The sequence below is a fragment of the Anguilla rostrata genome, chromosome 16 (assembly GCF_018555375.3).
Source record: "Anguilla rostrata isolate EN2019 chromosome 16, ASM1855537v3, whole genome shotgun sequence".
In the NCBI taxonomy this organism is placed as follows: Eukaryota; Metazoa; Chordata; class Actinopteri; order Anguilliformes; family Anguillidae; genus Anguilla; species Anguilla rostrata.
In genome coordinates, this window is record NC_057948.1 from 9,507,039 (window position 1) to 9,531,136 (window position 24,098).

General features: G+C 38.7%; 1 protein-coding gene across 1 annotated transcript; it reads right to left on the reverse strand.

The window, feature by feature from the left end:
- Nucleotides 1–2,803: 2,803 nt before the first annotated feature.
- LOC135242090 (uncharacterized) lies at nt 2,804–12,313 on the reverse strand. Its single transcript, XM_064313002.1, has 13 exons — nt 12,151–12,313; nt 11,202–11,410; nt 10,973–11,113; nt 10,152–10,290; nt 8,932–9,412; nt 8,667–8,808; nt 7,353–7,505; nt 7,042–7,100; nt 4,736–4,911; nt 4,237–4,637; nt 3,868–3,964; nt 3,584–3,773; nt 2,804–3,323 (listed from the first exon to the last, which is right to left on the reverse strand). Exons 1-13 carry the CDS (start codon nt 12,268–12,270, stop codon nt 3,175–3,177), a joined length of 2,457 nt encoding a protein of 818 aa, XP_064169072.1. The 5' UTR covers nt 12,271–12,313; the 3' UTR covers nt 2,804–3,174.
- Nucleotides 12,314–24,098: the final 11,785 nt, after the last annotated feature.

Here is a 24,098-nt window from a genome sequence, read left to right on the forward strand (position 1 = left end):
GACATGGTGACCATCATTTTTATACACACAGAAACACAAACCGGTTGGATGACTTACGGTAAGTGGAACAATACAAAAGACCACAGGAATGAGGAAAGTTTTTGTTAGAAAATTAAACAATTCATTAAGGATCGTGCAAATTTGTTTAATTCTTCCGCTTTCCTTTAACGAGTGCGTTGATTCCCAGAAATGTATTGTTCACTTTAGAATGCATTGCTTTCTGTGTAATCTGCTTGTAAAATGAAGTAGGTAAACCTTGGTCATGATTTAAAAAAACATACAATGATAAATAATCACATTTAAATCTGATTTATTTTTTAACAAATTAAGTGTTTACAGCACTTTTCAGTACATTATCAGTTTCCTGTGCACAACAGGTGCACTATTGTACATTTATGATATTCATTTTGATTTGAGAATTTGCTCACAACTTAAGTGCACATTTGCAAAGACTGTGGTATACACACAATGTGAGTCAGGGCAGTTTAAGGTGTCGTTCCAGTTGTGAATGGTCAGTTATGAATCCTGTATTTAAGGATTTGAGAATAGAAGGACGGTGTCATTGGATTGTGAGATATGCAACACTGTGCAATAATGTTCTATGCTATAGGGCATTGTGGATATTTATCTGAACAAATGCACATTTTCAATGTACAAAAATGCCACGTTTACTCACATATACAGAGCACTGTCTAAGTCACTAATTCAGACTTGCAAAAAAAAAAAGATCTATTCCAAAGCAGTGCAGCCCAATGTTTCCTCAATTGTTTCAAGTAACTTGGCCTGGTGTTTTTTTACCTTACCAGCTGGAGATAATGTGGTTATTCGAAGTTTGTGTCACAAAGTGTCAAATTTCAATCATTTAGTGGAAATAATGTGCAATTCAACTGTGTTCCACCAAAACTATTTTAAAATGAGTACAATACATGTTTGAATTGCCTGCACCTAGTGCTTTAGGAGTATGAACAGCACACCATGAATAAAAAAATATTGTTGCTGCTGTTTAGAAAATTGTGTTCACAAATAAGATTTTTTACCATTTCACATTGTAAAATAAATTACACCATTGTACTTTTTTGCCCCACAAACAAATGGTACATTAATGGTGCAAGTGTCACGGTACGGGTAGAGGGGACCCAAATGCAGCGGGGAAAAAAAAAAAAAAAAACAACTCAAGAGAAAATTAACAAAGACTTTACTAACACGACAGGCAAACAAGTAGGGAACAGAAGGCCACAAAGGGCAAAAACACAAACTCAAAAAATGTCAAATGAAACCGAAAACAAGAGGAACTCACAAACACGGGCAGGGCGGAACACGGTCAGGGCAGAACACAGGCAGGCAGAGCACAAGGGCATTACAAACAAACACTTCAAGAACAAACACAAACAGGTAAAAAACGCAGGCAGGTACAAAGGGTCTGACCAAACGCAAGTCGGGAACAAACACAGGCAGGTACATACGGTTGAAACCAACAGATATCGGGAACAAACACAAACAGGTAAAAGAACGCAGGCAGGTATAAATGGTCTGAACATACATCGGTAACAAACACAAGCAGGGCAGAACACGGGAAGGCAGAGCACAAGGGAAGGTCAAACAAAACACAAATCAGGAACAAAATACAGGCAGGTACATACGGTTTTCAAACAGAATTCAGGAACAAACACAAGAAGGCAGGTACATGAAAGTCAGGAAACAAACACAAGGAACCAGCACCCAAGTCAAGGGAACAGAGAACTTAAATAGACAGGGGTAACAAGACACAGGTGAACTCAAAAAGCAATCAAACCAGAAGGAGGGGATAAGACACAGGTGGGAACAATGATGGGATAACGAGACAATGAAACAATCATACAATTAACAGGGGGGGAGCAGGACACAAAACAGAAGTGCCGCCATCTGGCGGCCCAACAAGGGAAACACAGACAGGAAAACAGGACCATGACAGCAAGTGCCTGTCTGGATAGGTTGATACGTTTCAATATTTATTTAATAGGCATAAATATCATCTCCCCCTTTCCGTAGTGTAAATGTATGTTTCTCTGTGTAACTGTCTGTAAATGTGAATATTATATGCTGCGAGAAAAATGTCCTCATGGGGATAAGGAAGTATTTTACCCATTTATCTATGTACAGTCTCTGTTTCACAATCGATATCGTCCTGTTTTCCCTTCCTGAGACAAACCTGCATGAACTCTGAGGAGAACTGAAACTCTCCATCTTTGCATTATTTTAAGTTTACGTGTTTGCTTATTTTGACAAATGAATGCATAACCACCCCAGTGTATGCAACCACTGGTGCATACATTAAAAAGTACTGAGGATAACACCACGAGCTACAACATATTTCCACTGTGGTCCTCGAACGTAACAGTAAATTAGTGTTTCATCGAGAGCCATTTGTGAAAATTTGTTTACTTTGTTAATCTGGCTGGCATGCAAAATAAGTTGATAGTAAAATCAAGTGCTTTTCCAGGCTTCTATGCACTTGGTGTAGAAGTAGGACACATTGGGCTCCTGTGGCAATTAGTTTCTTGTGTGAATTTTCGTGACTGCTAGCCAGATGATGATGTGGTCATCATGCCACAAATGCTCAAACTACTGTTTCTTTGTGCTGATAGTCTCTATTCTGGAGGCAAAGTGCCAAAGACAGAGGAACAGCACAGACTGAAGAAGCATTTTTCCATTTCATTCACAAATTGAAACCTGATAAACTTTGGACAAATTGAGATAATTATCAGCAAAATATAGGCATCATGTGATGTAAAATAAAAGCGTTTAGAAATCAATGACACAGTGCTATTATTTGGAGAAAGTTTATATCAAATGTTTACAATGAATTCAGAGGCATTAGAACAAAATTACATCTTGCAGCATTTGAAAAAGTACAATTATAGTCAATGTCTTATGATGTAACAATGTGAATTAATTTTAATGAGATTTTAATTTCATTGATAGCTAAGCAGTAACGGTAAGGTTATTTAAACACTGTAATTAACAAATACAAGCTCGCAATAATCAGTATTTTCTGAAATTCATTACACCAAAGAAGAGATTATACAGATTCAGAGCCTGAAAAGTCAATTCATCTTTCATTATTAAAAGGGAAATATTGTCTTAATGTGATTGTCTAGAAAGTGTTCACTCTTTAATGAGTATGCAAACAGTGTCTCAGAAGTCAGTGGATGGAAGTGGTTGGTATTTGACCTTTGACCTCTTTGCTGTATAAATCACTGCTCCACACACAATTCCAACCGTGACCAGAAGAACAGCAGCGATGAAAACCAGGTTCATGTTCAAGCTCAAGCTCATGTTGGAAACTGTAAAGAAAGTTAAAAATACAAGTTTTAACATTCAATTTTGGGAATTACTCTGAAATCTACCTTTACTTAGAGAAGCTAAAGAATACCATATACTGCAATGGTAGGTGTCATATGTGTCTACATCACATGGCTTGTATGGGTCAGGCTTGAGGATATATGTTGTACGTTATATATGTCATATATATTGGAGTAAATGTTAAACCTGCACAAGATTTTGCACAGCACAACACTTTCAAACAAGACCAGGGCTGGAGTACCTGTGATGTCTGTGCTCTTCTTTAGACGCAAAGGCCCCTGGGAGATGTAGTGTCTGACCGTCTCTGTGGCAACAGCCCTCCTGTGGTGGTGATGTACAACAGGGGCGGCTGTGGCATTGATGCAGCCCTGAGAACATCTGCTGAAGGGGTTCCCTCCCACACACAGGATGACTGAGCAGCTTATGAAGACCTAAAATTCATCAGAGGGATAAGAGAGCTCTGAATTCACAGACCAGGCAGAATTGCACAAAATAAGGCCGGACCGAATATCTGTCACTGGTTACCTCCTCATGTTCTCCAATGAATGTGAAAGCCTCGATTCCAAATTTGAACTCTGAAGGGTTACTTGGATAGACCACCACTGTCTCATCTATCGTGCAGCTGGGAAAATAAAACAGCCAAATTCACAGGTCTTTTCTGAGCTGAAATAACCCTAAAAGCATTTTCTTTTTTACCATCCAGACTTTAATGTTCATCTTCCCTATTCCACAATTTTAGATAAATTTTGCCATTCCTCATTCAACAGGCCTTATTGATTTTTCGTGTTCCAGTCAAAGCATGGTTATACTCATGGGCCTATTGATATTCTACCCCTTTAACACCACGATAAACACACCACAAGACTTTTGCTATCCTTATACCAGTTGTCTTACCCATTTTCAAATATGTCATAGAAAATGTGATAGTTGGGGTCATCAACAGGGGTTGCTCTGCAGGACTCCACAAAGAGTTCAGTGTTGGCAATAGAGGAAGTGGCTTTGATTTCCATGTAGAGCATCTCTCTCAGGGGCACCTCTACTGGGTAGGTACTGGGGTCCACCATGCGGTCGAACAGGTCACTGTGGAAGAACTCAAACTGGTAGGTGAACTTTCCGAACCCTTTTTCCGTGAACACGAAAGGAATCTTGTGCGCCCGGAATTCCAGAGACACATTGCCCTTCTTGGGGTACGAGCACGAGAACCCGATCTCCACCTGGTGTTTCCTGGTAATGACGTCACCAAGTTTGTCATATGACGTAATTTCATTTTTGAAGATCAGGTTGTCCGCGTCCTCCTACAATGACAATTGGAGAAACAAATAAAAAATATTTCTCTGCAGAAAGATCAGGGCTTTTGTTTAACGTATTATTTGAGTGGATCAAAAGGACTGACCTCCAGTATTGTCCCACAGGAGCTGAGGGACATGGCAGCGATCACATGGGTGCTGTTGGAGGTGGGGGTGCAGGAGGCATCATTGAGACGCAGGTGATCTTCATGAAGTCCAATTATTGAGGCCTTCTCCACTTCCACTGTCATTGTGTTCTCGTTACAAATCACATTGGCTTTGCCTATTGAAGAATTTCAGGGAAGAAATCATTGGTGAAGCTTACATTGAAAGTTCTATGATTGCTTAAAAAAAATAAAAAGTAAGAGTAGGACATTTATGTTTGACAGGACATGAGTTTAAGGAGTTTTGGAAAGTATCGGAATAGAAAGTGGCTAAAGGTAGAAGACAAACCAATGATTTGGGACCACTAGTGCTTAAGCTGAAGTTTTAAAATGGAAAAGTTTTCAAACAGGCGTGAGATGATACCTCTGTTGCAGAGATTGAAACCAGTTACTGCCGCTGGTTTGAAGAAGTGATGCTGTGGTGTAGTATTACAGCTTTGTTCCATATATCATACTTTTGCCACAGTTTTTAAGTTGTGTATATTGCTGTCAGTTGAATCTACCAGGTCAGTTTCACACAAAGCTCCACATGCACATCCTTGCATGCATGACAGCGATTTCATTCACCCCAATGCTTTCACAGGTAACCAGCTTCCTAAATGCTACCTCCAGTCAGGAATTGGGCATGGGTGACCATCTGTCCTCTTTTACCAGGGCTCATCCTTTATTTGGTATATAAAATATCCATGTCTGTGGGATTTCTAAATTCCTAAACATGTCCGGTTAGGTTGTGGTTCCATAAACAATATAATAATAAACGAATAGCCTAATATTACGTTAATAATGCCCACCCACCCTTGTTCTCTTTTTTGAAAACCGAAATATGGTCAGCCTAAATAAAGCATCTAACGTTTAACTTTAAGTCCATGGAATGTAAAATTTGCATCTGTGATTTTCCTAAGCAGTGAAAAGCAGTTAACTGTGATTCGTTTTGCTACGGAAGTCTGTAGAGGCTATCCAGTATTTTTTGGTCTTGTTATCTCGATATCACTGATTATTATCTTGTGATCTTTACATAATGAAAGTTGTTTTCTCGTGATCACGACTTATTCATCTCGTGGTCTGGACATAACAGAAGTATTTTTCTTGTGATCACTAGATAACCTCTGCAATCTGAATGCACAGTGATTGTGCGCGACGAACTGGGGATAGCACAGCATTACTTTATGAATCTAAGATGGTATTACTTTTACAGCAGACCTGTCTCAGATACTATTGAGTTTGTTTCAAATTGGTCTACTTTAAGGCTTGATGGGATTTGTACTTTTGCAATCAGACCTATTTCACTGTACCAAGCATGCTCTGTCATGAACATCTAATGTTGAAGTGTTTAAAGAAATATTTGCAGTGCATAGTTAGCCCAGATCTGATTTACAGTTAACTATAAAATTCCCACCAAATGAGCAATCTGTTGTCATTACTGTCTTACACTGTGCACATTTCAGACAAGTGGTGAAGTCGATTTGACTTCTGGACAAAATGGATAGAGAAACTTTATTATCCACTAATGTGGAGATTTGTCTTCGGCTACACGTGGCATATAAAACACATTACCAACATAAAGCATGTACTAATAAAGCAGAAGAAAGTGTAGGCCTACAGTGATTATGTGTGACGCACTGGACGATAGCATGTTGTCCTATGAAGAAGGAACGCATTTTATTTACAACTTTAGTTATGTCGAGATCACAGATAAAAAAAAGTTTTGATCACGAGAAAACAAGCTTGTTTATATTGAGCCCACAAGACAAATAAGTTGCGATCTCGAGATAATGAGACCAAAAAATACATTGATTGCATGGCCTCTACGGAGTTAAGTAGATGTTTAGAGGTCTGTATTTCAGCAGGGGGACAAGAGAACAAGCGCGAGTCCGCAATAGCTGCGACCGCACACGCGCATGCATCCATGCGTGCATGCATCCATGCACACATGTGACCTCTTCTTTGGCTCATGACCAACCTTTCCACAAAATCTTGTGCAAATCTGTGAATCCATTCGGGAGTTATGCGCCTTTTTGTGATAAGCCCCGCCCGTCGCCACGCCCCCTCTTGGTCAATTGGCCTTGAAAGTTACTCGGCTCTACCTTCTGTCGTGACCAACGTCCATGCCAAATTTCAGCCTCCTGGGGCGAAAACTGTGGCCACTACGGGGTGGGACACTTTTTGTGGACCTACCGACCGACCGACAAACAGAGCTATAGAGCTGCGGTCGCAGCTAAAAACTAATGTGCATATAGTGAAATACGAACCATATGTGTGTCCAACGGTGACAATGATGCATCTCATTTCAGAATGGAAAATACTGGACCTGAATGGTTGGACATGATCATGAGTCAGATACAGAGCAAAGACAAATGTAAAATTATTATACATAAGATTTTATATTAATTATATTCAGAAAATAGATTTTAGAAGTTCTGATTAGTTCATTATAATTCAATTAGACTAAGACTGGATTTTATGTTTATTCATTCATCAGCACGCAAGAATCAACAACAGCAACAGTTTCAAAGAGCTTTCAGAATAACTCGATCAACGACTTTATCATTTTTAAACTCACCCAGATTGACTCTCTGCAATGAAGCAAATGGGAACATGATCACCAAGGTCATTTTCAGTTGGTGTCCATCTTATTAGAGATTCTCCATCTGCTCCACTGATAGTGTTGTACTTTGTGATGTTCAGAGGTCCACTGATAATGAAGTTATTTACCCTGAAACAAGGCACATTCTGATCAATATCAGAAATTGGTATGCATATTTTCAGTTATCATGCATTTTTTAAAAAGATTAAATATATATATATATATATTAAATATATCTGCTGCTCAATAATTGTTTCTAATGAGTTAAAATATCTAAACAATACAATCATTTCAAATATCTATGTATTTTTGCCCTTGTTTGTTTCTGTTTTCACACATTTGGTTCCCAAACAGACCTGGGTCAAAAACAAATATGTGGTTGTATTTATATTTGAAAACATAGTTAAATAAATATTTGAAGTATTTTCAAATACATTTACACATTAAATATTGCATATTGCATTTGATTTATTTTATTTATTTTAATGGAAAACCAAATACTTTTCGAAATAGTATTTAAAAAAATATGTTCCTTTAAATGAACACTTTCCTGGGAAACCAAATGCTTTTTCAAATAGTATTTAGAGACTTGTAAAAATATGTTAATCATATTTGAAAATAATTGCAAATACATGCAAATGCTCCTTAAATTTGTAATTGTTGTATTTCAAATAATAAAAAAATAATAATTTTAAAGCAATTATAATGCTTTAAATATGTACTTGACCCAGGTCTGTTCCCAAATGATACTGATGATAATAACGTTTGAGTCTGGGTTCAAAGTATGTGTTTCAGGGTTTAAATATATTACTATATACTCAATATGAGGAGATTTCAATGATTAAAAATGGCCCGTTTTGTGTTTTTAGATAATCAAGATAGCCTGAAACTCTGTCTCCCATAATGCTTCCCTTTCCATATCTACACAATTTCCTCAATCGGATCATTCTCATGCTACTGGTAAGGCAGTCTGAAGTAATCTGTCCAGTTGAGGATGGATGACATCATCCTCGTTGCTGCATTTGGTGCACTGAAAATCTGCATATCGATTGTTTGCTGATGACGTGGAGCCGTGTAATTTTGTGGTTGCAGAACAACTCAATGCTTCATTTGCTTACATGAAGTTGTCGTTGTTGCCATCTACGATGAGATAAGCTAGCATAGCATGTAGCAGTATACCTGGAAATGCGGTTTAACGGAACTTCTGCTTCACCCCCTTACTCCATAAAACCAAATGGATAGGAATAAAAATGTGTTTCTAATGTGTTTCTAACAGAAGTGCTGTCTTACCATGATTGTGTTGCTGTAGCTTTGAGCCTAATTTCCAGTTCCTGATTGACAGAAGCATTGCGAAATTCTCCATTTCTTGGAGTCGGGGGCAGAAACTGGGGCAGAAGTTCTCCCTCGGTACAGGAATGCACAGCTGGGTCAACTGAAAGTGGTAGAAGAATGGGAGAAGGAACATCAGCTGAAGGCTTTGGATAGGAGTGTGTAGGTCTTTGAGTTTTCTTGTAATATCAGTTTTGGTATATCTATAATTTTAGATTAAATTTACCTTGGATTGCAAAATGCAGTGGGATTTTGCTCAGTGGGTTCGTAGAGGGAGCATGCAAAGGTGTTGTGGGAAAAGGGGTGGTTGTAGTGGGCTGCTGCCACTGTGCTGTTGTTGAAGTTGTGGAGGTTGTGGCTGTAGTGCCAGGCTGGTTCCACCAGTAAGGTGCAGGTGAAGTGTTGGGTTGGTTCCACCACCAGGGGGAAGGTGTACTGTAGAGTTGGCTTCCCCAGTACGGTGCGGGCGTGCTGATAAGCCGGTTCCACCACGACTGTGTCGTAGGGACTGCTGTAGTCGTAGGGAATTGTGTAGGCATAGGGCCATAGTACCACCGCTTGTGTCTTGTCACTAGTGGAGACCTCCTGGACAATGTGCCATCGGTGTAAGACAGAGTGATTTGTTGTCTGGGGAAATCCTCCAGGACAATCTCAAAGGCGTGAGCATTTTGGATAGAGTTGTACTGGTAAGTCAGGGTGCAGGAATTCTGAAGAAAAAGAAATTAGCTGTATTGTAAACAGGTGGTGTGAGGGGAATTGCTAAGCACTGCTGAGTGTCCTACAGCCTTCTCATTTTAAAGACCATGCTTGGTTACCATATCATTTTCTGTAATTACATAGGGAAGGAGTGAAGTAAGTATTTCTTTTTTCATCACATAACGTCAAGTTAATAAGCAGCATTTTTAAATTTTATGATCTCAGCTTCCCTTTAGAAAAACGTAATGAATCAGGAAAGTCTGGTACTCTCAGATAAGAATACTGTCGTGTCCAGTGAATCTCAAGCCTCTGTAATTGTCCATGTGTATTACAATGGATTAATACAATTGTATGAGCTCAAATAAAAGTCTGTACTTAGAATACATCGCTACGCAAATATTAATGGTTTTGGAGCTATTCATTATGTCTCTGCATTTTTCAGGGATAATACAGGGATTAGATGACTGTGATGTCACCGTACTCATAGAAAACAGAGAAGAGATCCTCAAATCACAGAATAAGTTGGGAACAGCGCCAACAGTGATTGGTGGATACTTTCTGCCTGCTTTCAGGTCACTCCCACTGGCATCCTGGAAGCAGAGCCAGAAAGTATCCGCCGATTGGTCTGTTGGTTGTCACCAACGTATTCCATGATTAGTAGAGCTCCTCTCTCTTTTCTCTGAGTAAGATGACATCACAGACATCATATTATATCACCGCTGTTGTTTTGTAGGTCTTTCAGATTCTTACTTCATCCAGGTAGAATCCTGTGTGGTGGTGGCAGTAATAGCACTCATTGGAATTAGCTGTTCCATATCTGCATCTGACTTGGTCCTTATCGGGGTCATGAGCCAGCAGTTTAAGTCTCCTTGGACAGTTCTGAGGTATCCTATAAATTAAGAAAGTATCATCATTAGAATATCTTCAAGGCTATTTATACCTAATGGCAAAAATCCAACATAGTGTAAATATAGCATGTCTAATGTTTGTGGTTTTAGTGCTCATTTTTTGTATTATATGGTGCATGGTGAAGGAATATCAATCTGTTGCCATGGAATGCAAAATGTATAAATCAGAAAGTATCACCAGAGACAATTATGCAGTTTCCCACATCAGTGGGTGGTTTAAGGCTTGCAAAAATGTAGCCTATATGTCATTTTCCAACTGACCCTAATGGGTGAAATTTGTATCTTGTGCACCATTTTCACAGAATGCAATCTTCATATGTATTTCCCTGGCTATAAGTTTGAGAGTAATCTGATGATGTGGTCATTGAACTGCCCAGTAGATTTACTTAAGTCATATCATATACTTTGCAGGTAAATATGAGAAACTTTCAGAGGCGTAACTTCGCTGTACAAGCTGCTTTGGAGATACTTGACTTGTTGCTTTAGACTACAATACCCCAAATGACCTACACCTGACAAAGCCATTGTAAAGTCAGCAGATTGTTAGAAAAGTTAGATAAATAACCTGACAAATTTTTCATCAATCTGAAACAGTTGGAGCCAGCCATCTTTTTAAACCCAAAGATGTAACAGGTCACAGTTTGTGAGAAGCAATGACATTACCGGATGAAAGGCAGAACTGCTGTCACTGGAGATCGGTTGGGTTCCCGAGTGTCAGACCTGATCCCAAGGTCCACATGTGTCAGGAGAGCCCATGGTGCACCATAGCTTAACGAATTGTAAATCCAACAACACCCTGTTTTCCTATAATAGGAACAGAACACAAATTTAAAACCCCAAATATTCTAATGAATTAAATTAGTCTTTATACCCCTGGTCCTGAATGACTTACCCCATTTCAAAAGGCTGGTTGCTTTGAATATTTCTTGTCATTAATGCTTCGGATGTACACCACCTGCCTCCATAATAACTGACTCCACTAGTACCGCTGTCCACTTCTGCAACCTCAAATCTGCTATCGTACCCACAGTCCCCACCTTGACAGTACCACTCATTCCACAGATAGCAGGACTCGTAAGTCTGCTTGTAGCGGATGTCCACCTGCAATTACAACAAAATCATTTTTCAGAATAATTCAGGAAAATTCAATAATTACAATATACAAAGAAGGTGGCCATGGATATGAGCGTATAGTTATGAGACTTAAGGACAGCACTGCTCTTGGGATTATTTATTGAATCAGTGGAAAAATAAAAATGGACATCCTTCAGAGACAAACTCTCTATGAAGGAGCTTGAATTCAAAATGTGTCAGTTCATATTTCTCCCTTTCACCAAGAAGAATTATGTTTATAATAAAATAATTTTTGTTAATTGATTATGGATATAGTGATATTTACATATAAAAACATTGAAGTGAACTGCATTTTTCTTTCAGAAAATAGTACACTTGAATGTATTATTCCTGAAATTTATGTATTTGTTATTTTACACATGATGATGACTTGTGAATACATTCTTTTTATGATGGTAAAGTATGATGGTTTAGTTTTTTAACCTAATTTATTCCATCTGTCTGCAAAGCAAATGACCCATCACGGAAAGTGGGACCTTGAACAAATCTCAATTGTGGCTTAGAACAGAAATTTTATTTTGCTCTCCTTTTATTACAAATATATTTTTATACATGTAACAAAGCACCACAGACGTAGCTACTCAGAACACTGCCTTACAGTACTTTGTAATTTGATTGTGACTTGCCAGACATTTTACACAGACATTTTATGAGGGGTCCTGTTATTTATGCAGAGCTAAATCGCACAGCTAAAGCGCCTTGCTCACCCTGAACGATCCATCGGGGTTCCTTCCTTTCGGGGTGAAGGTCAGGGTCCCTCCGTAGAAGTGGGAGGCCAGGGCTCCAGAACAGGAGACCAGGAGCAGCAGGAGTGTGCAGGCAGACATGATGCTCTAATCTCATCAGACACTTTGTGCCGAATCAATATAGCACAGCTGTGGTCACCATCATTTTTATACTCACAGAAACAAACCAGTTGGATGACTTACGGTAAATTGAACAATGCAAAAGACAGGAATGAGGAAAGCTTTAGTTAGAGAAATAAACAATTCATTAAGGATGGTGCAAATTTGTTTAATTCTTTCGCTTTCCATTCACAAGTGTGTTGACTCCCAGGAATGCATTGTTCACTTCAGAGTTCATTGCTTTCCATATATTCTGCTTGCAAAATGAAGTATGTAAACCTTGGACATGATTTTAAAAAATATACAACAAAAAATAATCATATTTAAATTTGATTTATTTTAACAAATTAAGTTTTTGCAGAACTTTTCAGTACATGATCAGTTTCCTGTGCACAATACAGTTTAAGGTTTCGTTCCAGTTGGTGTGTGTGTGTAGAAAAATTTTGACACCTCATTTCCGTGAAAACAAAACTTAACTTGCTCCAGTGAACTCAGACATTCAGTGCTACTGCAACCAAAGTATGAGTTAAAAACAGAAACGCTTTGTTTTAATTACATTAGTAGACGATACACAACTATGCCGAATACGGAGTTTCGCAGCGCCACCATTGTCGCTCTTGTCGTTCATTTAACATGTACCCCCTCCCTGCAGTCTCATCTGCAACTACACCCGCTACCCATGACAAAATGGACAATATTGTCTATCTGGGCATTCATAAAAAGATTCTTTCACCACTCAAAAATCGTATTCCGTCCTAGCAACAAGATAAACCCGGCAATAGCCCTAAGATATGCCAATACAGCAGTGAAAACGCTGCTCGCTGTTATAAAGAAATAAACGAGACAAAGTTTAAAAAAATGATACCATGTCATTCTACAGTCAATATCTGGGACTAAATATTGAATAAATACACAACCATTGGTTTTACACGTAGAGATGTCCCTTTTGAGGCTTAGTGGTCATATATTGTCCTGGACAATCTATTTGTGAAGTATACGCGCATTTGTGATGCCTGGGTACCTTCCAAAATAGCTGTGCGTAATACTACACGTATCGTTTACGGCGTTGTCGCCCTTTTTAATACAGTCTGGCTTGATTGAAAATTAATTTATTCAGTAGGTGAGAATATAAGCTTTCTAACGATGTATAACATGTCAAATCTTGCTTTTGGAATAGCGTTTTATAGGTCAGCGTAACCGAAAATTTTCTTATCGCATTCACTTACGCATTCACTCTGGTAGCAGTAAAATACGCTGCACCTAACGAAACGTTGTCAACGATTTTTCATAATTTCTTGGAAAACACTATTATTACTGAGGACTTCTGGGCATAGCTAAGCCATATGTTTGTTGATAGACCTATCGGACATCGTTTTCTGGAGCAAAACAGAATCGGATTGAACTGTATCATTGATTTACTGTCTCTGTCTACATCTACTGAACACAGATAAAATTTAATCATTGCTATGTAAGTATTACTGCTCAAAATATTTCGGTTATATGTGTTATTTTTGAATTTTTAAATAGGTTAGTGGTATTATATAATGTGTATATTTTACACTGTAATCATGTAAGCTTTAGTTAGTAGTGTAATAGTTTTTGTGATGCATGCACCACTGATGATGAGAGTATTGGAACATTGCCAAAAACGTGGTGGACGATTGAAAATTGTTTTCATATCGTCCTATCCCCATACAAGAAAACATACGAGAGTACAGAGTATATAAATACACACAAGAGTTCATTATTACACATTTAGGTACTGTACAGCATTGTGTGACAATATTTGTGCATTATTTTTAAATCTGATATCAATGTTTCATCTTAAACCTTAATAAGGGGCTCATTTATATGCTTTGCGATGGACAACAAGCATTATACTCAGTTTTGGAGAGATTTTGGATATGTTTCTGGACCCCTACTTTAGACCACTGTACTGACAGAAAGTTTGTAATTACCACTTGAAAATGATTCAACAGTGAGTTTCTTGAGTAAAAACAGTTGATTTACAGTGAAATACCTGTTGGCTGGTGTTTGCCACCTTGTGGTTTCAGGAAGATGTTTAAGTTATAATCTTCCTGAATACACAAGGTGGCACATGCCAGCCAATAGGTAACTTGACTGAGAGAGAGAACGTTTACCACATGCCGATTTTTTCACATTTATTCATACACATTACATTACATTACATTACAGGCATTTGGCAGACGCTCTTATCCAGAGCGACGTACAACAAAGTGTATAACACTTGAGAAACCCCGATATTCATTTTGGAATTGGCCTTAGCAAGACCCAATAAAATCATATGTGTGGCAGGAGATCCTGTGGATTTGTCATTTCAGAATGTCAGTGTACTGGCTAGTACACAGTTTTTTAAATTTATATTTTAATCACAACCAGAGAGACCGCCAAAGTGCTGAGTTATCCTATGCAGCTTTAGTGTGACATTAGATTATTTCAATAATATGATTAAATTGAAATGTGTCATGCCATTTAAGAATATTTTCATTCAAGCAATGCTGAGAGCAGCATATGAAATAGATGAATCCATGTAAAGGTGCAACTACTGTATGTTATGAACATAAACAAGCTGCCTACAATTAATATTGTCCTCAAAACATGCTATTTTTGTTGAAATGTCTTTAGAAACCTCCCTTTTCTATTTTAGGCAATAAATACAATGGTAGCCTTGGATAACACACTGCTATGGTATTGGTCTCGAATTGGACTCGTAGTTTTGCGGGCTTGGTCTCGACTCGGTCTCCGCCCCCCCTCGGTCTCGATCTCCCGATCTTGGTCTTGAATCGGACTCGATTCACCGGTGACTCGATCTGGACTTGGACTCGACCAAGGCGGTCTCGACTACAGCCCTATCTGGAGACAATGTGGTCATTCAAAGTTTAAGTGTGAAATACCAATCATTTATAGTGGAAATAATGTGCAATTCAACTGTGTTACAACTAAAATATTTTAAAATGACTACACTATATGTTTGAATTGCCTGCATCTAGTGCTTTGGGAGTATGAACAGGACATGATGAATAAAAAGTATTATTATTATTATTATTATTATGTTTAGAAAATTGTGTTCACAAATAAGATTTTTTGCTATTTTACATTGTAAAATAAATTACACCATTGTACTTTTTTGCCTAAACTTTTTCTGACCCACAAACATATAGTACATTAATGGGGCAAGTATCTGTCTGGATAGGTAAATGAGAGTCAATATTTATTTAATAGGCATTCATATCATCTCCCCCTTTCCGTAGTGTAAATGTATGTTTCTCTGTGTAAATGTCTATAAATGTGAATATTATATGCTGCTAGAAAAAAGTCCCCATGGGGATAAGGAAGTATTGTATCTATTTATCTATGTACAGTCTCTGTTTCACAATCGGTATTTATTTTATTTAGCAAATATACAAGAACGTGTACGTGTACAGTTACCTTGACAACCTATTATAAACATATCATTTCTGGAGTGTAAGTTTTCATTGTTTAAAACATTCTTTTAAATGATGTTCTCTTCCATAAGGCAATTTGATGGACATGAGTTTGTTATTTGATACTTTGATGTGACACATAAAGATTGAATGACCACATTCTCCTGAGATGAGATGAAAAAAACCACTGTGCAAACTAAGACATTGTTGTTGTAACGTGACCTCATTTTGATGTCAATACTTTTAATGGCACGTCTAGATTTTGCAAGGTTGAAGTAATGACAGTGCTTTGTATGCATTAGTAACGTGGAATGTTTTTTGTTCAGATGTCATTTCTTTTTGTACTGTGTTTGTAATATGAGTAAATGATAATAATAATGCATATTAATGTATAAGAGAGACATGCATACACATATATACTGTACAGGCAAACACACATACATTCTAGCTGAAAGAAACACATAGGCATAGTCATCTTTTATTTTTAAATGGAAGTGTATTTAATGGGGTATTGTATACAGAACAGACCTAATAATTATTTGTATGTCGGTTGAGAATCTGTCGGCCTAGCTAACATTAAGTTAGAAATGTGGCATTTACAAGGTAGCTATAGTAGCCTAGCTAAAAAGTAGTTAACAGTATAAATGCCACAGCAGAAAATTTGACCGTTCACTTTAAGAAAATCAATAAACCTGCCGTCACAAAATCCATAGTGTATGGCTTCCCCTTCATGACTTTTCCAAAACATTTGGTATTAGACATGCCCTGCCATGGTATAACCTGCCCGATGGCACACCTGCCATCCCAGTGTCAAGCATTGTTAATTCTTACATGTGAGCTTGTTTGAGACAGCAGAGGGTCCAGTGCTACTGATCCAGCTGCAGGGAAGACGAGGCTTCCCCATGATCATGTGATGAGAAGCAGAAACAAAGACAGGTGTCGGCCTTCAAGGAGGCCAAAGCCATCACATGTTTTTATTAATTTATGGAACGTTGAACATTTCCTTGTTTTGTGCTTCACTGCTTATGAGTTTCGTTCTTTGTGGTGCGAAAGCAACTCCATGTCATCTAAGAATGTAAAAAGAATGTAAAAAGACACGTTTGTTTTGGAAACGGGAAACCAAATATTTCTTGTAACACCATCATGGTTCAGCCAAAGAGTTATTGTGGCACTGAGCACAGCCTTTCACTGGACATTAATGCATACAAAGAGGGAATAAGTTATACTTTCTTTGGTTCCCTTTTCTTCAACTTACTGCCAGCATGGGAAAAAAAACTCGATGTCATACATAACGCGTGTTTGACTTTTCATTGCTTTGTAGAAATTGGCTATTACTTTCTGTCTTCTCAAATGTTTTGATAAAGTACACCAAATGCGAGTGTACATACAGTGGAAATGACAGTGAACATACTGCATAGTCCATAAGTATTTGGACAATGACACATTTTCTTGTTGGCTTTGTGCTGCACTCTGGCAGATTAGATTTGAAGAGACACAACAAATACAAGGTTAAAGTGCAGACTGTCAGCTTTAATTTTAGGGTGTACATGTCCATATCAGGTCACCTTAACAATATACCAAACAGTTGATTTTGACACACCCAAATGTCTCAGAACAATTCATTATGATCTCTTGACATTCTGTTAGCTTTCTTGTGCATGAATGAATGATGTGGCACACAGCCAGTTTAGCTAGATGTCGCAAGACAAATAAGTGTCTATTGTCAAAAACAAGCCAAAAAGAAGCAGAAAACAAAAATAACACTTCAAAATAAACGGGCATATTTTTTAAAAGAAGCCCAAAAAATTGCAAGCCAAGACAAATTCATGTCAAAGTCATGTTTTATAAGAGACTGTGCACAACTCACCTAGAAACAGCTGAAATGTCAACTATATCTTTCATGAGATATATATTTATGAGGCATATGCTCTGATCTAACCTAGGTGCCTTCTGTGATGTTGCCCATGTGACTGTAGTGTAGGACATATCATATTTGCTTTCAAATAACTGCAGTCTTTTACGAGAAAGGGAGTCACCATTTAACCCAGGTAAGCTGCCAAATGTTCTAAAAGCCTTTCATCCAGTCAGTGTGTGTTTATGTGAAAGAGCACAAGGCTTGACCCAGAATACAAAACAAATGAATGTCAATCAATGTCATACAGGAAGATAATAGACTTAGTCCACACAACTTCAAATAACTGAATGAATGTCAAAATACAATAACTCTTTTTTCCTCATTCTCAAAATGACTTAGATGGATCGGTGATTACTTTCTAGTTAAGCACGCAAAGATCACTTCAGGTGAACGTTCGTATGCCTAAGTATGTGGAATCAGATTATATTGTCTTCCTTTGTAAAATAAATACTTAGTTAAATAAATACAAGTTAAATTATATATTTTTATTATACATTCAGTATTGCTGAAGTATGAAATATTGCACTTTTGCATACTCCTTTCACATGAGTAGACACTGCAATCAGATCACACAGACTCTAACCCCCATAGCTACAGGTCCCAGTTTAAGATAAGATAAGATAAGATAGACTTTATTGTCTGGAAGGAAATTTGTTTTAGACACATCTAGTACTTGCTGTACAAAGACAGTATACATAATAACACACAATAGGACAGCACAATTGCACATTGCCCATTATACATAAATTTAAGACAGGAACCTAGGCTACAATACATACAGCACATACATACATTATATACATAATACACAAATTGCACAACGCAGCGGACCTCCTAGCTCCTAACCTTACCTCCTAGGCTGCTATTCAGAGCTTTAATAGACAGGGGAACAAAGGAGTGCCTATACCTGTTCAGTTTGCATTGGGGGATCCTGAAGCGTCTGTCTGAGGGAAGGAGCTGGTATTCAGGGTTCAGCACAAGGGTGGGATCTGAGATGATCTTCTCTGCCTGTCTGATCAGTCTTCTCAAAGACAGTGTGTTGCCTGATTCCGATGATTTTCAAGGCTGTCTGGGCGAGTCGGTTGATCTGGCCCTTCAGCTGGACAGAGAGGTTACCAAAACAAGCTGACTCACACCAAAGACCCTTAGCCTTTCTAAAGTTGGAGGCCAGTGAGCTGTAAATAGAATGGGCAGACATCTTACATTTAGTCCATCAATTTCTTTCAATAGCCTACTCTTGAAGACCACCTTCCTAGGTATTCATGTAATGGATGTTTTTACTGTAGGAATTTGGAATTATGGACGACAAATAAATTGTGGGATGGCAAAATCCTTCAAAAATGGCCATTCAATTAAATACATGCCACTTTAAAAAATTCTAGAAAATAATTAATTCAAACTGTTTTCAGCCAACTCTAACGCATTCCTGAAATGCAGCTTCCCAGGTATTCATGCAAGGGACTCTGTGCATTTTTACTGTATGAATTTGAAATTATGGGATGGCAAAATTCTCCAAAATGAGGGGGAAAGGAGAAGATTTGTGCTTATTTAAAAACTAGCTCTCTAAATAAAATGCAGGTGGAAACCAGGAATTGGCGGATCCGCCTGCGTCCAGCCGTTCGGTCCCTCCCAGGGGTGTCACCCGGCCTGTGACCCCTCCCATGGTGTATCACCCGCCCTGTGACAGTCTGCTTCTGTCTATGTGTCTCGGCCAGCTTTATCATGTAACATTCCTTTGATTGTACTGAGCTCATTATCCACGTTGGGAAAATAAATCTGAAGCGTACTGGACGAAAGGAGGAGCTGATTTCCTGATGGTGTATAGTGCTAGCGAGCACTAACTATACTTGCAACATCGTCCGCTTTTCTGCCGATACTTCGGTCATTGAAATGAAGAGATAGGATGAATTCCAGTGATGGTGCCTTATCGCACACACTTGTAAGTGAGAGTATGAACAACTCCCACTTTGAGTTACATCAGGTTTGCACCAATGTTATGATTGCGTACCTATCTGATTCTACGGTGTCAGGTGTAAACAATTGTAATAGCAATTTTCTCAAGCCAGTGGTGCCACTCCACTGTGCCACATCTTCAATAAATCCTTTATTTATGGGGTTCATCCAGTGGTACGGTGATTTTTGTTGAATTAAATAGATTAGTATCAGTTGGAAGCATTATTGCAGAGCGCTCACAACAGCTGTGCATTAAACATTCGGGGATATTCAGGGATTTAACTGCCATGCAGTCTAGAAATGCTGTGTCCGTAATATGGTGTTATAAAATCCATAAGCTGCTTCACCTCGATCTGGTGAAAGGCAGCCTTCCACATTCCAGAAGCCGCTTTAACTGGCAGGGAATGCCTTGCTTTTGGGAGGGTCTTTACGCATATTGTTGTGATGTTCCTGTGTTTAACAGATATCGGAAAGTAAAGAGATCACAGAGGAATGGCAAGTGTAGTCTAAACTGAGAGTCAATATGTAGGTCTTCATGACACACGGATGCACATAGAGGAGCCCTATTTAATTCAAGGGCTCTTTGTTGGGCAAAATGGTGAATTTGATAGTTTTCACACTTTTCACACATATAATAGAGGATTCCATAGAAACTAAGAAGGTTACCCTATGGAGATTAGCCAAAGAACCCTTTTTTCTGAAAGTGTATACTGAAATTTAACCAACATTTAAGAAAATATTCAATCAAAATGCAACCAAACAGACAAGACACACACAATTAATTAAAAATACCTGGCCAGAAGAAAATATTTAATGTATTTAATCTCTATTACGAGATGCACTTCTGTCCTGAAGAATGTGCAGTTCAAGAATGTAGATGCATTGAAAAAGTCTTTGGCCCTCCTTCACAAAACATGCGTACAATCAGTTCTGATCGTTAACTGCCGTTTCCAGAAAACCGCCTTCTTATATGACTCGATCAAAGATCAAAGATCAAAATCTATGTATGTTGGGAAACATGTAAAGGAATGTGCATAAAATATTTCTGTTTTTAGAGTGCTTTATTGTTTATGCCAAATTATTTTAAGTAGTTGTAGACCTCATATGAACAACAAAATATTTATCAATACAATTATTACATTACTATTATAATAGCCTATATTAATATTAAATAAGAGGCCATTGATTTTAACTACATGAATTAACCTTCCTAAAAAACCTCAATTTTTCACTACTTTTTAATTTCATGTTTAGTTTTCGTTCATTTTAAGAGCATGTTTCCTTGTATTAGTTTTCATTTTTCAAAAGCTCTTGTTTCTGCTTTTATGCCAGTTTACGATTATGTTTTTCCTCACGTAGCTTTCATCTTAGTTTTTGTTTAGGATAATAACCCTATTATTAATTTCATTTATTGAGAAGTGTTTGATGATGATGTTCGATAATGATATTAAAGCTGTGGTAAGGTAGCTAGCTTGCTGCCGCAGTTTGTTCGGATTTTACAATCAACAGTCATTGATAGTCAAGCAATTCTGTGGTAATTTCAGTGTGTATTACCCGGTCTGTGATCCGACAGCTTATTGGACTCTTTAGTTAGTCATTGATTGGGTGTGCAGAATGTACAAATATTTGCATAAGCGCTGCAGGCATGCTATAAAAGAAGCATGCAGCTGTAGTTCCCGGCCAGTCGATTCCAGTGTGTTGGAATCGCTGCTGTTTAATGAGCACACCGTGTCTTTGCAACAAGATGTGCCTGGTCTGTCGGCAGCATTGGTGTCAGCAGTGGGTCTTCACACGGGCGCCTCAGGAGGTGCACTTGAACAGGGGAGCAACTTTGAGAGCTGCTCAAGCCGAATGTCTGCCACGTTCTCTCAGTCAAGAAGACCCGCGCCACCCTGCTGCACCCCCAGAATGGTGGGCTAGTGGAACCGTTCAGCCGCACACTGGCCACCTAGTTGGCGCTGCTCACCTCGCAACCCCCGGTGTGATTGGACCTGCACCTCCCCTCGGTCCTCCTGGCCCACCAATCAGCTTGGCAGGAATCCATGGGCTACACCCTGTTGGCACTGATGTTCAGGAGGGAGCTGAGGACTCTGGTGGACTTGGTGCTTGACCCCCCCCCATACAGCAACCTGCCTACCTGTGCACCAGCTGCTAGACTGCATGGACTGTGTTCACCAGCTGGCGAGCTGGACAGTGCTGGGGTCAGGCGTAAGCAGAACTACGGCCTATACTGCTACCAGCTCGAGGACGTGGTCTGGGTCTATAACCGGCGAACGGGTCAGCTCGGTCACCCAAATTGGACAGCGACATAGTAACATTACATTACAGGCATTTAGCAGACACACTTATCCAGAGCGACTTACACAACTTTTTACATAGCATTTACATTGCATTCATTTATACAGCTGGATATACAGTATACTGAAGCAATGCAGGTTAAGTACCTTGCTCAAGGGTACAATGGCAGTGTACAAAGGCAGTGTCCTACCCAGGAATTGAGCCTATGACCTTTTGGTTACAAGGTGCCAGTTCCTTATCCACTATGCTACCCAGCGCAGTGAACAGGGAAGACCAGCCTGCCTATTTCTCCCTTATTTCAAAAAAAGCATCCTTGTTCCTTGCATCAGCCTTAAAGTCACAGTAAAATTTCAAAACCATGCTAGTTAGCGAGACTGACACAGTGTTATCGCCAGAGCACAGTAAATATGGCAAAGGCAACAAAAAAAGTCCAGTGAAGATAAGCTTTAATCTGGCTAACAAGCAAGCTATGAAACTTATGAGATAGGTAAGGTAGGTAGGAGCTATAAGCTTCAGGCTAGCCTGAAGTAATTGTGGCATAATTAGCAGCAGAGCAAGATAATTGGGCATCAGTGTTACAGCGTGCGGGGTGGGCCCTGCAGTCTGGCATTAAATCTGGACCATCTGATTGCCTAAGAGGGAGTCAGCTGGGATGACAGCGACTCACTGCGCACTAGCGACCTCTGCTGGTTGAGCAGACACCTGCAATAAACTTGTTAGTATCCTTCTCTGAGTCATGTCTTTGCAATCCACTGAGTTGCAGACAAGTGTGTTCAGAAGTGACAGGTGACATGTTCTGGAGGACAGAACATGCTTGTCTGCTTTCCCCCGAATTGTTACCAAGGGCTATATCAATGAAGTATATGATTCAGAGTTCATCTGTTAACTTATCATCAGCTTACACTATCAGGTAGTCAAAACAGTCAACAGCAGTGAAATTTAATATTTTTCAGGTAAATAAATGCCCTTGGGCGTACGGAAGATGTTATGTGATATTCACAAAGTAACACAAAGCTTGTGTTATATTCATTGTGTATTTTAGTTAGCATGCCTTCCCATCCTGTGTTGCTGAGGCAGCAAAAAATGAATGAATAGCTGCCATTCTAAACTGTGGGAGGTGGGCATGGGGGAACCCAGGGGTGTCTGTGAAGGAGTCCGTGGGGGGGTGGGGGGTATGTGACCTATATACATCACTAGGTGCCGAGTATCTTTTCTCAAATATACCTCTACTAATTATAGAATAGCGAGAATAAATAGTTAAGATGTGTCTGTTTCAACAATCCTCACATGTGGCTCCAATTATGTAGGTGTAGCAATAAAAACTATAGATTTTGGGAAGCCTATGGTTTAGCCTATGCCTCTGACAGTTTTTTTCTTATATACAACTCTGGTGCTCATGTTGACAAACACCAATAACAGACTCCAAAGGCAATCAAAAGCCTAGACTCAAGATTAGATACTGAAAGCTCTCTTATACCTGCACTAAAGAAGCAACTGATCATACCTGATTAATCAGAAACATCTGTGAAGTCATTTGCCTCAAACATTCTTGTGCCTGAAATGCGGGGCTATGTATAAAAAGAGCTGTAATTTCTTCATGAAACCAAAATGTAAATAAATACCTTTAATAAAGGCTGAGAATGTACATGTCAACCACATGTGAATTGTTTGATTCCAAATCTAAAATTGTGAAGTACAGTGCTAAGTCAATAAAAAAATAGGTCTTTGCCTCAAACATTATGGAGCTCATTGTGGCTTACACATATCTAAAGTATGGAATGAGAGGTAACTCTCCCTATTTTCTAATCAATTTATTGTGTTGTAGATATGGCCTGTATCTTCAATATGTGCGATTTAATTTGTCTTGTACACAGTTCAGAAATGGGCTGCAATGTGATATAATGTGTTTTTATACAGATACAGTATGTACATTGTGCATATTCTTAACATTTGAATATATGTATTGTACATATAGATGTATAGTCCCCTATAAGTCCATGTGGGCTAGGGCCCAATGTTGTTTGACACTTAAATAAAGGCAGACAATCCATATATGAGGAATTACCAACAGAGCCATGATATAATGACATGACATTTTAAGATACCTCTATATGTGTTGATTTTTATAGCCACAGCACTGAACCCTGAAGTACTAGAGTATTATAGTATTACAGCCGGTTTTAAGCATAAATGACATA

Coding starts and splice junctions, on each gene's coding strand:
- LOC135242090 (XM_064313002.1), bottom strand. CDS start 12,270: ATGTCTGCCTGCACACTCCTGCTGCTCCTGGTCTCCTGTTCTGGAGCC. Junction 9,413..10,151: donor CAGGATTCTACCTGGATGAA/GTAAGAATCTGA, acceptor CTTTTTCTTCAG/AATTCCTGCACCCTGACTTA. Junction 7,101..7,352: donor ATTGCAGAGAGTCAATCTGG/GTGAGTTTAAAA, acceptor CCAACCATTCAG/GTCCAGTATTTTCCATTCTG.